The 15,889-nt window shown below is 31.8% G+C and overlaps 3 protein-coding genes across 3 annotated transcripts in view; 1 reads left to right on the top strand and 2 right to left on the bottom strand.

Moving 5' to 3' along the window:
• Positions 1-690: 690 nt before the first annotated feature.
• Positions 691-9,870, bottom strand: Phum_PHUM539560 (PHD finger protein, putative; the record flags this gene model as incomplete). The annotated part of the gene is made up of 11 exons (XM_002431616.1): positions 691-1,554; positions 1,661-2,044; positions 2,156-3,952; positions 4,064-4,960; positions 5,129-7,471; positions 7,675-7,930; positions 8,050-8,174; positions 8,263-8,436; positions 8,537-8,824; positions 9,196-9,508; positions 9,620-9,870. 11 exons carry the CDS (start codon positions 9,868-9,870, stop codon positions 691-693), a joined length of 7,692 nt encoding a protein of 2,563 aa, XP_002431661.1.
• A 2,202-nt stretch (positions 9,871-12,072) lies between these two features.
• Positions 12,073-12,661, top strand: Phum_PHUM539570 (nuclear transport factor, putative; the record flags this gene model as incomplete). The annotated part of the gene is made up of 3 exons (XM_002431617.1): positions 12,073-12,084; positions 12,161-12,392; positions 12,477-12,661. 3 exons carry the CDS (start codon positions 12,073-12,075, stop codon positions 12,659-12,661), a joined length of 429 nt encoding a protein of 142 aa, XP_002431662.1.
• A 1,734-nt stretch (positions 12,662-14,395) lies between these two features.
• Phum_PHUM539580 (Chondroitin sulfate synthase, putative) overlaps positions 14,396-15,889 on the bottom strand; it is a gene marked incomplete at both ends in the record, with an annotated part of 3,740 nt that continues 2,246 nt past the window's right edge. The window contains 3 exons of the mRNA XM_002431618.1: positions 14,396-14,823; positions 14,904-15,090; positions 15,536-15,856. Coding sequence (XP_002431663.1) covers positions 14,396-14,823; positions 14,904-15,090; positions 15,536-15,856 — 936 coding nt within the window. The remainder of the gene's footprint in view (positions 14,824-14,903; positions 15,091-15,535; positions 15,857-15,889) is intronic.

The following is a 15,889-nucleotide window of genomic DNA, read 5'->3' on the forward strand; positions in this document are numbered from 1 at the left end:
AACAAAAAATAATTTAAAATTTAATTCTTTTCCCTCCCACCTTCGTCCCCTTCACTCCCCCTTTCCCCTCTCTCCTCCCCCGACATAAATAATAACGATAATAATACTACATCGGTTTGTTTGTCATTGAAAATATAAAAATTAAATTAAAAATGGCTCAACGGTTATGTTTTCTTCTTCTTCTTTTTATCTTTTGACAAACAATGCCAGAGAAGAAAAGACATCAAAAGAGAAAATTTGAAAAGTTTTTACAAAAAAAAAAAAAAAAATAAATAATAAAATAAAATAAACAATAAAATAAATAAATACATAAAAGATAAATAAATTTAAAACCTCTGCATGTCTACTTGGTATTTAAATAAAAAATAATAATAATAATAATTTTGTAAATTGAAAAAGTAACACAAGAAAAATAAAAAAAGAAGAAAAAGAAGAAGAAGAAGAAGAATAGACGATTATCATTATTCTAAAACAATTATTAACTTTTATAAAAATAATAATAAATAAATTGACCGTTAATTGTAAGTTAAATCGGACTTAAATAATGTCATTTAATCAAATTTTGAAACTGTGTGTGTGTGTTTGTATTTGCATTTATGTACATATATGTATGTATGTATGTATGTATGCATGTATAAAAAAAAAAAAAAAAACCTATGTTTCTAAATGAGCATTAGGAATCAGTGATAATCACCGTACGGGAACTGGACACTCGGGAGGCGGAACTGAATCCTGTGGCACCTCGTTTCTTCCAGCCATAACGTAACCTTCTTCGCACCGCGATAATTTCAAACGTATCGGCGTTGTTTTTGACGTCCGTACTTTTCTCAAAGCCGAAACTTCGGGTTCGGGTTTCACTGTCACAACCGAAAGTTCGTTCGGGGGCAAGGGATACGGCGGAACGGGAGAAGGTTCCAACGGATCAATGGCCAAAGGGTCCACTTCTTCTAGGGGATTGTACGATGAAGAAGAAGAAGGAGGAGGAGGAGGAGGAGGAGCTTCCGTTCTTCCGTCGGAATCGTGTTGAGTCCTAGGCGTGGGATCAACCGTTAGCCTTTCGCTCACTTCACCTGGCTTACCGAACTTAATTATTAACTTAGGAGGAGGAGCACCATAATTTTGTTCAATCACAAGCACTTCTTTGTTTTTCTTTTTCTTTTTCTTGCTTTTAGTCTTGGATGACTTCTTATCGGATTCATCGAAATCCGCCATGATTTTCCGCCGATATTTCATGCTTTCCCGTTTTAATTCTTCCACGCTAGGCATGACAATGTTACAATGTCTTTTCTTAGGGGGTCGAACCCTGAGGTTTTTCTTCTCTTCCGCAAGACCCATGGTTACCGCTGTAGCCGATCCGCAAAATTTAATTTTTAACTTGGGAGTGGCAGTTGCCGAGGAAGATGCGTTTGGTTTACTTGTTCTTGCTCTTCGCTTCGACGTTGAACCGTCAACGACCAACGGAGGATTACTTCCCGTGGAATTTATTCTTTCTGGAATGTTCAGCTCATCATCAGGAGGTGGAAAAGTCAAATCAAAGCCTCTGTAATCTCTCACCTAGAAGATTCAATTTTTTTAAAGTAATATTATTTTTAAAAATATTAAACATTCATGTCTTACATAAAAAAATTATCATTATTATACAAAAAAAAAAAAATCTTACCGGCTTTTCCTTCTTTCTCTTTTTATCCATGTTGGCATCGATGAGAGCCTTGTAATCCTCTCTGGTTGGGATTGAAGTCATTGAAGCCACTGCTTTTGGAATCGTGATGCTTGACCTCGAAGGAGGTGGTACGGCTGGTGTGATTGGTGCAGCCAAATCGTCCGTATTCATGTCCTGATTCCAATATTGACGAAGAAGTTCCTTCTTTCTCATTCTACGAAGGCTAGAAGTTCCTGTTCCCGCGGGGCTTACAGTCACAGCTGGAGGAGTCGCTTGAGCCGGTGGAGGTGCTGGAAGAGGAGTGCTCGTTGTTGCATAATTAGCGTCTAAAAATGGTCCCTTTATTTTAACTTTGAGTTGATTGCGAGAATCATTTAAGGAAACCTGAAAAAGAAAAAAAATAGATGTAGGTACATGTAAGGCAAAAATAATTGTTTACTTCAGGTACTTTAAGTTAGAAAATTTTTTTTTTTTAAAATATAAGCAAAAACTTACTTTGTTCGGTGGTTCCGGAGTTTCTGATGGTTCTGGATGCGGAATATGAGGGGATTGCACAGGAGGAGGTACGGATAAGGGCGGAGTGCGCTCTTTCGGAGGCGTAACCGGACGACTAGCTCTTAGCGCAGAATGCAATTCTTTTTCCATTTCCTCGTCAAATTCATTCACGTGAGGAGCTTCTGCGGGGTTTGCAAATGCATTAAGTAAATATTCTGCGGTGTTTACAGGAGGTTCAAAAGAAGAATAAGTTCTCATATCTACAGGTCCAGGTAACGGAGGAGCTACATCTGGGAATGACTGTGGAGGAGTGGAAGGTGGGGGTGGATGAATAGATGGTACGGGAGATACAGGCGCCTTTGGTGGTTTCGATGCAGGAGATGAAAATTTTGGAATGGGGGAATTGGATTCCCGCGATATCAATATATCTGACTTTCTATCGTGAATGTCAGTCGATCTTCTCCTCTCTCTCATGGCCCTCAAATTTTCCATTCCATCAGAAGTTCCATCTTCATCGAAATCCATGTCGTACACCGTTCCTTCCAATTTAGTACGAAAAGCAAAGTCTTCATACATAGGAGTATTTCTTCCCCTTCCCCTTCCTCGCCCACGCCCTCTTGTACTTGTAGTTGGTCCTCGACCCCGTTTAGGAGCAGATTCTCTAATTTTTGTAATTTGCACTTTATCTTGAATGTAAGGTACTTGTCTGGGACTCTTAGTACCCGGACTTTTTCCAGGTGACTTTCCGGGAGACTTTCCTTGAGAAATGACTCTTGCTGACACTCTGGTGGCTTTCGCCGCTACTTTTTTATTTGGAGGTGTCATGCTAGTAGATTTTATTAAGGACCTCGAAGGAGATTCAGTGCGATGATTCGAGAATGAATTTTGATCCGTTGCAATATTGTCAGAGCATTGCACAGGAGTTAATGAAGGTTCTAAAATATTTGGAGCCGTCACCGGCGGAGATACAATTGCAGCTGTTAATGCCATATTATGTTGTGATGAAGTAAAAGAAGCACTATTTGGTGGTGGAACCGGAACAGGTGGAGGAACCATACCAAGTGTTTCTTCCGGTTTGGAAGACATGGGATGTAGCATACCATGAGTTGGAGGAAAAGAAGGAGGAAACGAATTTTGAAACATAGATGATCCTGGGGACGGAAAAGGAAGTGAAGCACAGGGATTTGGAGGAAAAAGTGCTACGGGACCAACAAATGGAGAAGCCTCCGAGTACGGATGATAAGGAGCATTGTCGGGAAGGAACGGCGTGATACCAGGATGATAAAAATCTGCATGAGGAAAAGAAACATTTTCTTCATTTTTCGGAAGACCTTGTTGAAAAACAAGCTCCCCGTGTTTGGTCTGAACTTCCGCTTTAATAGCTTCCACAATTTTATTGTGCAGTTCTTGAGGGAAATGAGCATTTTTCAATTTTTCTGCTTCATTTTCAACGGTAGGAATAGTAGAAGGCGGTTGTGGCATTGGATATTGAATTTCATCTGGTTTAGCACTAATACTTGGAATTTCCTGATTAGGTTTTGTTGCTTCTATCTTATCAGTTTTTGTTGGATCCGAATCATCTTTAGCAGATTCAATGGATGAAGAACTTGAAGATCTTCGAGATATCACTTCACTATCAGGCCAGCGAGATCGATTTCTCTGGTAGGGTGAAACAGAAGACTGATAAGGAGTTTCCGAAGGTGATTGATAAACAGAAGATGCATTTGAATTAGGTGGAACCCAACGATCATCTGTTGATGCTGATGTGTCTATGTTTTCCCGGATTTCGGAAATAATCTATAAATAAATTAATACATTTTAAATAATTGAACACAACATTAAATTAATATTTTTTTAAATTTTAAACATTGCATTACTTATAATTAAAAAGTAAAAATAACTTCTTACATTGCTAGAATCTTGTGGAATGGCAGAACACGAAGCGTAGAAAGTATCGTACGGATCTGGAGCTTCATAATTTTGCCTAGGAGGCGGATATCCTGTTTTTTCAGAATCTTGTACCGGAGGAACAGGGTCTTCTGCATAACGAGGAGTGAGCATTTGTTGTTGTTGCTGCTCTTGAGATATAATATGAGCCGGATAGACCGTTGGATTTTCAAGGTTATTCGATGGAATAACATTGGCCTGACGTTTGGGAAGAAACTTATCAGGTTCTGTCACTTGGGAAACTACATCGTTCGCTTGATAGTCGGAAGTTGAGTTATGCCTTTTTTGAAATCCTACAGATTGATTGTTACTGACAGTTTCCCTCGGAACATCGTTAGATTGCACTTGATCAGGAACTTTAATTGTTTCATCCGGTTTTTCATCTTTAATAACTGTTGCAGCAGGTTCTTCTGTAACGGTAACGGGACTAGTGTCTTCTTGGTTATTCGTACTCTTTTTAGCATACTCCATTCTAAGTTTTTCAACCAGATTGTAAGTTTCCCTTTTAGAATCCTCTTTAGAATCTTCTTTGAACAAAAACTCATTGCTAAAATTAAATTGGAGGGGTCGGGGATCTTCGTGTACAGTTTCGTCCACGGCTAACATATCATTTTCAAAATCAAAAATATCTGATAAATGATCGCGGTTTGAAGTTTGCGGTGAAAATATTGACCTTTGCGGATAAATTGGCACTCCGAGTGAAGACGTTCGAGATGATATTTTTTTAGGTTCGCCCGTCGAATTTTCCGGAAGCCCCAAGTCCAGTGAAAAGTTCGATCGGGCAACATCATCAACTGGAGACGATTGCTTTTCATCTAACCCTAATGCGGGTAGGGCTAATTCAGGCTTAATGTCTAACTGCACATCATTGTTAACAACATTATTGTTATTGAATTGATTGTTATTATTATTATTATTATTATTATTGTTATTAATGTTATTATTACTATTACTACTACTAATTTTATTATTACTAATGTTTGTTTTAGAGTCGTTTTCATTGTCCGATTTATCACTACCACTAACCAATCGCGAACTCCGCCGAAATTTATCTTTGTCATAAGTTTTATCAGACACATCGGAACCTGTAACCGTCTCACCAGTTTTTTCTTGAATCTCAGTTGTCTTCGCAGGTGTAAACATTTCATTTTCTTTTTTGTCTTCTTCGGGACTGCTATTGTCATCTAACAATCCTAAAGCTTTTTTAACGGATTTAGGCATCGGCTTTGTTTTAGATGATTTTTCTTCCGAAAATTGATTATATTTATCATGAACATCTTTAATTTTATCATTTTTAACATCGAGCTTTTTCGTTGCCGTCGCTGGAACCGTTGCCGTTGCCGATGAATCTTTTCTAGGTCGACCAGGACCACGTTTCGTCGGTTGCTCTTCCTTTCTTTTAAACAAATCATCAGCGGATTTATCCTTAATAGAATCAAACAGCTTGTCTAATTTATTTGGTTTTCGTGAGATTGATCGACGTTGATATATTTCCGATTCAATATCTATTTCTTTTGAACTTTTCTTGACCGGAGATGTAATAGATTTAGTTTTAACTTCGAGCCGCTCTTCTTCATCTTCTCTGATTGATTTTCTCTTTCTTCTTTCTGCGTCGGATGAGGAATTGACCGAGTCCGGATGGAAATCTCCTGATCTGGTCGAAGAGTCTCCGATCCAATCACCCAAACTACATTTTCGTGATGATTCCTCTCTTTCAAGAGTTGGCGGCTGAAATTCAATTTCAAGCCGCCCGTCGGAAGTTTTAAGCTTCTTCTCGGGCGTCTTTTTGAATTTTTTGCCATCGTCAGACTTCGACTGGCTTTCCTTGTCAAGAAAGGGCCAATTTTCAGTCTTTTTCTTGGGTTCTGGATCGAAAATACTCTTTTTCGATTCATCCTCGCTTTCGGATGATGAAGAACTACTAGAAGTACTTGAGCTGCTGGAAGAAGATGTGGTAGATGTGGATAATTTTGTGCTTCTTGGTGATTTACTTCCACTAAGTGCAGTCCGCCTTAATTTTTCACTGCTCCTTTTGACTTCCTCCTTTTTCTTTTCATTCAATTTAACTTCTTCCGTCATTTTTAACCCGCATTTTATCGTTTCCGCTGCTTTTTTAGCTGCCTGACGCTGAGGAACATAAGCTATGAAATCCGATCCATCTTCTTTTTCTGAATGTTCAAAATCAAACACGTCACTGCTTTTCCCTCTTTCCTCTCTCGAAAGTTTTGTTTTACTTTTAAATTTATTTTTCATTCGATCGTGCCGAACACTTTCTTTAGATTTTTCAACCCTGTTAAAATCATCCGTTAAAATACCTCCTTCATCTTTCTTCCCTTGAAAACATCTCAAATTTTCACTAGCTTTTTTAGCGGCTTGTCTTTGAGGCACTATTAAATCACTAGGGTCAAAACCTTTTCTGGACGATTTAATATTTTCTTTGTCGTCACGATTTTCATCATCGTCATTAGACAAGCTCCTCTTGCTCTTTTTATGATGTTTAGTTTCAGATATAAACTTTGATTTTTCAGACTTGGGAGAGGATTTAACTTTGCTTTTGTTATCTTTGTCGAGTTTAGGAATTCCGGTAAATGCCTTCAATTCTCCCTTTGTTTTTAATATATGCTGCGAAGAACAACTCTTGTCGTCTCTTAGAGAGGCTTCTGAATCACTATCAGAGTAAATTTCGTTCATTTTTTTAACATTACTTGATTTTGGCAAAGGCAACAGATCATCACTGTCTTCACTAAATGATTTATCTTCCATATCGCGTTCCATTTGTCGCAAAGACCGACTTTTAGACTTCCACCGTTCATCGGAACTCGAAGTATCAATTAATTTAAGATCTTGACTTCTTTTTCGCCTTTCAAATGATTTCCTATTTCGTATTCGAACACCAGATTTCTTTTCATCATCCGTACTGGAATCAGCAGAATGTAATCCTAACTTATCTAATTTAGAATAGTCCTTTTTATCTAAATCCGTTTCACTCTCTGAAGAGCTTCCGAATAAACCTCTTCGTCGCGTAGCGCCATTGAAATACATTTTTTTGTACGGATTACCCGACTTGTCACCAACTTTAATCAACCCGTTCATATCTTGCCGATTCTTCAACGTAGGCGACGTTACTCCTTCGATACGAGCTAAAATTTTGTCAAAGTTGTCGGTGTTGTCTTGAGCAGAAGGATGAGAGTACAGTCGATCGTATATAAAAGGCCCATGATTAGCTTCCATAACTGCTGAGACTTCAATTTGAGAAAGTGTGTGATCAGCAATGAGAGATGCTTGCTTGTGAAAAATTTGCTCTCTCGTACGAAAAAACGAACGAGATAATTTCTCTCTCCTGCTGACCATGTAACAAAGATTTCGAACCTAAAAAAAAAATTTTTTTTTTTGTAAACTAAGGTATAAAAACTAAGCAAGGAAATAACATGATCAAACAAAACAATAACAAAAACTACTATCCTACAAATTATAAAAAATTTACTAAAGTATAAAATACAATTTTTATTTTTTTACATCTGAAATTTGATTTCTAACGAAAAAAAAAAATAAAATAAAATAAAATTTCTCACCCTTTCCAGGTCTTGCCTCAGTTGAACAAACATTCTCATTTTATCGAGGTCTTGTTGTTCTTGACCTTTACCTAAGAGATCTCCATCGTCACTTCTTGGAAGAAGTAACGGTCTATTATTACCAGCTTTTCTTTTTAACTTCCAGTAATTATAGACGAACTCAATGGCGGACGAATCAACTTCTAAAAGAGCAGCCGATCCGCTAACATCCGCTACCGAAACGTGTTTGTAAAATTCAGCTTCGATCTCGTGTAACCTTTAAACATTCGAAATTTAACGTTTAAAACTAGTTTTAAATACGTACCCTTAATGTCCCCCCATAATAATTTCACTAAAACAGCCTTAAAATTAATTTAATCTAAAATAAAATCTTACTTGGCAGCTCGAGCTTGATTTTTTTCTTCGGATGTCATATCTTTTCTTTTCTTTCGCCTAGATTCTTCATCATCAGATCCAGCACTTCTATTTTCTTTTTTCACGCTGTGTTTTTGACAATACGACTAAAAAAAAAAAAAAGATTATTGTAAAAAATGGGGGGGGGGGGGGGAAAAATAAACTTCTCAAATCCTTAATTAACTTTATACTTACTCTTAATTTGACTCCGTCGTCTGCATTTTCATCTTCTATAATAGCTCTCATTTCTAAACCGTGCTTAAAAGCGCATGTTACATGATAAGCAGTCTTACAAGTTTTCACCGAACACTGAATACAAGCTCCTACTCTTTCTCTACACAAAACGCAAATTAAAGCCCACCGAGATTGCTAGATAAAAGAAAAAAAAAATTTTTTTTTTTACTCTTTCAAATTATTATTATTATTATTATTATGTACGACATTTTTTCAAAACAAATCAATCACTCACCGGTATATTAGAGATCTTAGTTATGGGTTCCATTTTTTCCACGCACCCTATAGAAACTTCGGGTATCCAAAGGGCGCAAGAAACATGTGCCCATTCGTGTCCGGACTTTGTACATTTCATAGCGCCCCCTTTATTAGGACAAAGAACACATTCGGGACGTTTTGATAAAGCACAAGTTCGACATAACCAAGAACCAGGAGGAATAGAAGTTATTCCGTAACAAGCTTGATGAACACAAATATTACAAGCATCGCAAAATACCATTTCGTTTCCTTCTTCAGAATCCGGCTAAAATTAAAAAAATTAAATGTAAAAAATAAAAATTTAAAATAAAAAATTTATATAAAAAATATTTTCAAGGATAATATACCAATAAAAATTGAAAACATTATACTCTCCAAAAACGAATAATATCCAAAATATTGTTAAAAACAAAATTTTTAGTGGTTTAGTGATAACTTGGAAAGTAAAGCATCGGAGTAGTTTTGCCAAAGGAATTGGAAAGATAATCAGGAAGAGTTCAAATGGAAGAGACTAAAATTAAAAAATGAATTAAATTTAGGGATAATAAAAGACGATGTTAAAAGGAAAATAAGGATGAGGAAAACGTAAAGTAAATTTTTAAATATTTTTTCTTTTTTGTTGTTGAAAAAACTTACAGATCTACAAACGTCGCATATCACATTTTCATCGTATTCTATTCCCAGACCTTCTTCTGCTTTTACCAATCCTTGAATTTTGTCCCAGCATCTCCTTTCTAATTCTTCTAAAACTCTTTCTAATTGTTCTTCCGTGAGGGGAGGCAAACCCATAAGTGCACGTTCTCCGTTCAAAGTATTTAACCAAGCTATATCTAAATCGTCAAGATCGTAATGACAAGATGCCTCGGCACGAGCGGCAACACTGGACAGATGGAACTCATCGCTGCGAAACCTTTCATCTTTTGTTATTCTTATGTATTTTGACTTTGGTCTAAAAATAAAAAAAAATAAAAAAAAAAAAAAAAAACCCTAGTTAAAAATTTTCTTTGCTTTTGGCGAATAATAATTTACGTAAATAATTAAAAATTTTACTTTTACTTACAATCTAAATTCTTGGGTGTGGGGAAATGAATGATGTGTTACAGTAACGCTGGGTTGAGGTAATGAATCTGGGTTTACAGGTACTTGCACCCCTCTTTCCCAATCCTGTTTCCATTGATCTATTATGACCCAATATTCGTCTGCGTTTAAAGGTTCAGAATCGGGTAATTTCATCGCGCTAATGAGATCCTTACGAAATAATTCTGCTGGGGCTTCCGGTGCTCTTTGATTGTAAATGGCGTTTGCTTTCATATCACCTACATTACGTGGAGTCCATCCTTCATCTTCGTCATCGGGGGGAGGAGCAGCCTTAGGCCTCCCCTTCCTCCTCTTCGTCGGAACTAAATTAAATAAAATAAAAATAATAATAAATAAAAATATGTTGTTGTGAATTATACAATCAACATATTAATATTAAAATTAATAATAAACTTTGCATAATGAGCGACTAACATTCGAATAATAAAAACATCGAATGTTTATAAAAAGAAATTAATGTTTTATTAAAACACAGTAACATTTAAACATAAATTATGCACAGTTTACTTTTTAGAATTTCAATTACACTTCCTAATACCTAAAACAAAATTTTTTCGTAAAATTAAATATCGAAATAAAAACAATTATATTTATAATTTAAAATTCGAGAAAAGATAAAAAGATTAATTTGATTCACCAATAAGTAATGTATTTAAAACAAATTTAACAAATAAATAAATAAACAACTACACAATTAATTACAACAATACACAAAATAATAAAAGGCCAAGATACATGAAAATTTTTAAAATAAATATTATTTAAATAGTAAAATTAATTCATGTAGAACAATTTTAGTGTGTTAGTTATGAATTTATTTAAGAAACACTCAATGATCAAGCATTATAATTGTATCAATAATATTAATGATTAGTTTATTAATTTTTAAGATTTGCTGTGTATCTAATTTTATTTGAAATGTTATTAAGACAAAAAAATTAAATAAACCAACCACAAATATTGATTAATAATGATTTAATAATTAAATTAATTATTCCTAGGTACAAATTAATACTCACCAGGCCCTTCATCTGATCTATTTATTTGTCTTTTTCCAGTTTTACCCTTTTGAGACATGTTAACTACTGACACATAAAAACTGAGGACTTTCTACATAGTGTAGTAGCCTCAAACCTAAAACCAAAATGAATTTGAATTAATATGCGAGTTTAAAGCAACAAATAATGTCGTAAACAAAAAAAAAACAAAAACAAAAGTTACTAAGTCATCAATAAAATTAAACATCTCAATAAGTAACATAATAGATAAAGTAAAAAAGAACTAAATCAATACTAATAATAACAATTACTAAAATAAAAGTAAAAAACCTTAAAATATTGCTATTAAAATGAAAACCATCTTTATGCATGTAATTGATATGAAAGTGACCAAGGGTGGGTCAGTATTTTCAATTAATTTTCCCACAGGTGAAATACAAGTAAACGAAAATAATTTATAGACAGCCTAATAGGAAATATATATACAACAAAATCAAAAGGTTACACTTTTGTTACCAAAACATAACAAAACAAAAATTGGTTCATATTTCTTTTTAACGAAGTATGCAGCACACCATCGGATGTAAACAATGGGAAATTTACATCATTATCCAGGTCTTTAATGCTTAAAACATACCAAAATTCATTTCCGTTGCTTTCAAGTCATGTTTTCTGCATTTCTTTAATCATAATTTTTTATTAAAGGGCAATATCACGTCAAAATAAATGATAAAAATGTTATATCCACGGTTCCATTTTTAGGCCTAAAAAATTGACAACACAGATGGCAGCACCAACGCGATGTTTCAATCTACAATATTCATTAATGTTTTTCCACTATTTTTCACGTATACATCACATTTCAATTTTTGTAAACATAATCCTGAAATTGTGGGACGCATTTTAAAACTAATTTCAAATACAAATCCAATCGTTTTTAAATAAAAAATATCAGAATTAATCACTACTTTTCCTTGTCATTAGCGCCTACCAACATGTCCTCATTAGAAATTCGACATTCCTCCTGCGCCATTGTACTTACCGGAGTGAATTCACACTACGAATTTTGATATTCAAAATAAGAGATGGCAATGTAAAAAACTTATTTTACTCATTTTACAAATAAAAAATTTAAGGTTAATCACATAAATTGGATTTCTATCGTTTGGCGCCATCATGCCTGAAAAAAATAACTGATCGAGTTCACATCAGGTGACTTCATGCTGCGAGATCTCACGAGAAATCAGTCAAAGGAAATTATTTATTTTAACATTCTAATGTTTTCAAAGGAATGTTTTCAAAATATTATTTGCCGCTGATTACAAGTCATAGTAAATTCATGGCATATTTTTAATAAATGTGCGAATTAATTTTTTTATTTTAAAACAGTTAAAATTTATCAAACCTTTAAATAAATATGTCCGAAGAGGTAGATCTTTTTTATAATTATTTGCTATTCACTCTTTAACTTATTTAAAATTTTCAAATATGATTATTTAAAATAGGAACAGAAACTTCGCATTGACACTGCCTGTAAGGCAGCTGAAGAATTTACAAAATTATATTTTGAAAGTTTCGATACAAAAAGAAGTGTAATGAATAAATTTTATATGAACGATGCTACTTTTTCTTGGGATGGAAATCCAGCTATCGGAAAAGATGCTATTCAAAAATTTTTAGATGATCTTCCTCAATTTACTCATAGTTTGACTGCCCTAGATGCCCAACCAGTTTTTTGTAACTGCCTTTTCATTTTTTTTTTTTTTTTTTAATGTAATTTTAATAAATACTTTAAACGTGATTTTTTTTTTTTTTTTTCAGTCGAAAGAATTAACGGTCAAGAAGCCGTTTTAGTGCAAGCTGCAGGATATATAACATTTGACAAAGAAAAAGATACCAAAGGATTTGCTCAATCTTTTTTAATAACAGCTCAAAATAATGTTTGGAAAATAGTTAATGATTCCTGTAGGCTGCAGGTTCCTATTAATCAAAAGCCAAAAAGTTAATATTTAACAAATAAATTTTTGAATCATCATATGAAGATGAATGTTCTGTGAAAAAAAAAGTGAAGTTTATAAAATGCTACTGAGAAAAAAAAAAGATTCATTATTAATTTATCGAACAATATTTGATTAATAGAAAATCCCATTCTGTTTGGGAAATTTGATTTTATAATATTTTTCATTAAATCAATTTAAATTTTTACTGTATATGAATTGATTTAATGTAAATAACAATTGTGCATTCAATCTGTATATTTTTAAAATTATAAAACAATTATTATACATAAACAAATTATAAAAATTAAATCAATCAAATTCGATAATATTATTAATTTTAATTATTTAAAAACAAATTATAAATCTGAAAATGCCAATGTTTATGTACTCATCAAAAATTACAAAACTACATTTTGAACCTGAAAAATGAATTTCGATACATAAATTACTACAAAATTATTAGAAAAACAATCCGATTAATTTCAGTACCTAATAAAAAATTCATTCCGTTTAAAAAAAAAATTTAAATTTTTTATTATAATTACTTTTTTTAATTACAACAATATCAAAGGCACTCAATCTTAATATTTGTTTAATAAATAAATAAAAACCAAGGCCTCAAAATGTTAAATGTTTTCAATAAAAAAAGATTTAAAAAAAAAAAAAAATCTGAACATTTTACAAAAAGCATCAAATAATCGCCATTTAAAACAGATTTATGACAAAAAAAAAAAAATTTTTATAATTATTAAATGTAATTTAAAATAATAATAATAATAATAATAATAATAATAAAATAAATAAAAATAAATAAATATATAATTTGTAATTATCAAGATGAAGTAAAATATAATCGTGACAGTAATAATTCGCCATAAAAAAAAAAAAAATAAAATTTAAAACCCGATTAAATATTTAAACGTAATGTGAGCAAAAGAATTTAATATTTAAACTTTACTACATAATACAATCGTGAAATATAAATATTTAAATTATGATTATGTCAAATCATCTTGATAAAAAATAATAATAATGATTTGTAAACATAAAAAAAAAAAAATACTTTTATATACCTAATTGGCACATGTCAATTAATAATTAAATAAAATACTGTTAAAAATAAAAAACAAAAAAATTAATAATAATAATAATAGTAATAAAAATAAAACAAATAACAAAACATGAATAATAATAATAATAATAATAAGAGTGTAAACATTAATATCGAAAAAAAAAAAAAAAAAAAAAAATTGAGCACTTTCACATAATAAAAATTATTATTATTATTAAAAAAAAAATAAAATATATAAGAGACTAATATTATTGCCATATATATATTTATATATATATATATATAAAAGTGTATATTCGTATAAATTTTCTAATAATAAAAAGGAACTCAAAAACTACTAATAAAACTTATTAATTAATTATTAATACCGTAATAAAAATATTATTTTCTTATTTTATACAACCTTGAAATTGAGATTCAACAACATTATTATTATTATTATTATTATTTTTTAATAAATGATAGAAATTATACTTATTTTTTCATTCTTTCGATTTTAAGGCACATTATTAAAAAATTAAATTTTATAAATTAATTTCCGGTTAAATTAATTTTTTTTTTTTTTTTTTTTTCAAACAATCGAATTAAAATAAAATCGTTATGGACGATGGCAAAAAAATTAAAAAAAAAAAATTTCTTGTTCGATATGAATTAATAAAAAAAAATGGCTAAGGTTTATCATTTTTTTTAACATAATTTAATATAAATTCGCCTAATTGACTCCTAGTTCCGGTATTGAAATTTCTTTTTTCTATACACTGTTGAAATAAAAGAGGTTTGAGCAAATCATCTGGATGTGAAATTTTTTTACAATCAATCATGGCGTATCTGAGTCTGAGACCCGGTTCCACGGCTCTCAATATGTGAACGTTATCCATTTTAAAAAACAAACCGTAAATTGAATTTAATGATATTTTAACTATTGTTTTTATGAATGAATCATCTGATAATTTGAAACTTGCAAAATTTTGACCGAGAACATAATCTAAACTCTCATCTCTGTTTTTGATAAATTGTTTCGATAAATGGTTAGGCAATTGTGAAAGATCTTTGTCGTCCATTACGTATGGAATTGCGTGTTCGATTTTTTTCCTCGCTAAAATATAAATAAATAAATTTATTCTAATCAAGATCGTTCGTCATATTAAAAAACAAAAAATATATATTATTTATAACCTTCTATGTAATCCTTAACGTAAAAACTTATGTGATCGTTGTTTAGAGTATCGTAGTGACCGTAATTTTTATTTATGTCCATTTCTTTAGGTCTCACGAAATCGTCCGAATACACAATATCCGGATTGAATTCTGAAAATGGTATCGGACTAAATACTTGCCAATTTTTAATTGTGTTCATTCGAACCTAAAAAAAAAAAACAAGGTTCGAGGATTAAACCTAACAACAGTATTTGACATTTCAATAAATCATTTTATGGTTTTGGGGCGTTGTAACATGATTTTTTTGGTGCAAATAAACCGCGACCTTCGAACTTCCGTCATAAAACCACGAATTATTATTATTATGTTTATTGATGTATTAAAATTTATGTTTTTCGTCCCGGTTTAAATTTAATACGTAATTATGTGTTTAAAAAAAAAATTTATTTCCTCTGACATGATATCTTGTCAAAATATTGAATTAATAATCATTTAAATCCGTCAAAATGATTTAAAAAAAAAAAAAAAAATTTTTTTTTTTTCTTTGTGTTCACGGACCAAAAAATAAATAAAGAACATTAAAACCACCTGAAACAATATAAATATTATATTCAAATACAAATTGTCCATCTCCTCCTCATCTTACTTACTCTATTCAAATAATCCTGTCTTATTTCCATATTACTACTGCAATAAAGTATTAAATTATTATCGGATGACAATTTTTTTATGACTAGATCGAATATGGCAATCGTTAAAATTCCATTATTAAGACCGATTCTCCTTTCTTCTGTTTTTATCATTGACGGAGAGAATATTTTGTCGTTTGGAAGTTTGATCGAGAGCCAAGAAATTTTATTTCCCTCTTTTTTAAAACGATCGGAATGCTTGACAGCTTGAGATTTAACGTCACCAAAAATATCCGTTTTGCTTCCTTTTTTTGGTTGATGCTTTGCTTCGTATAATAATATCTAACAATTTAAACATTTTCAATGTCACAATGT

Source organism: Pediculus humanus, genomic scaffold, assembly GCF_000006295.1.
Source record: "Pediculus humanus corporis 1103172108290 genomic scaffold, whole genome shotgun sequence".
Lineage (NCBI taxonomy): Eukaryota > Metazoa > Arthropoda > Insecta > Psocodea > Pediculidae > Pediculus > Pediculus humanus.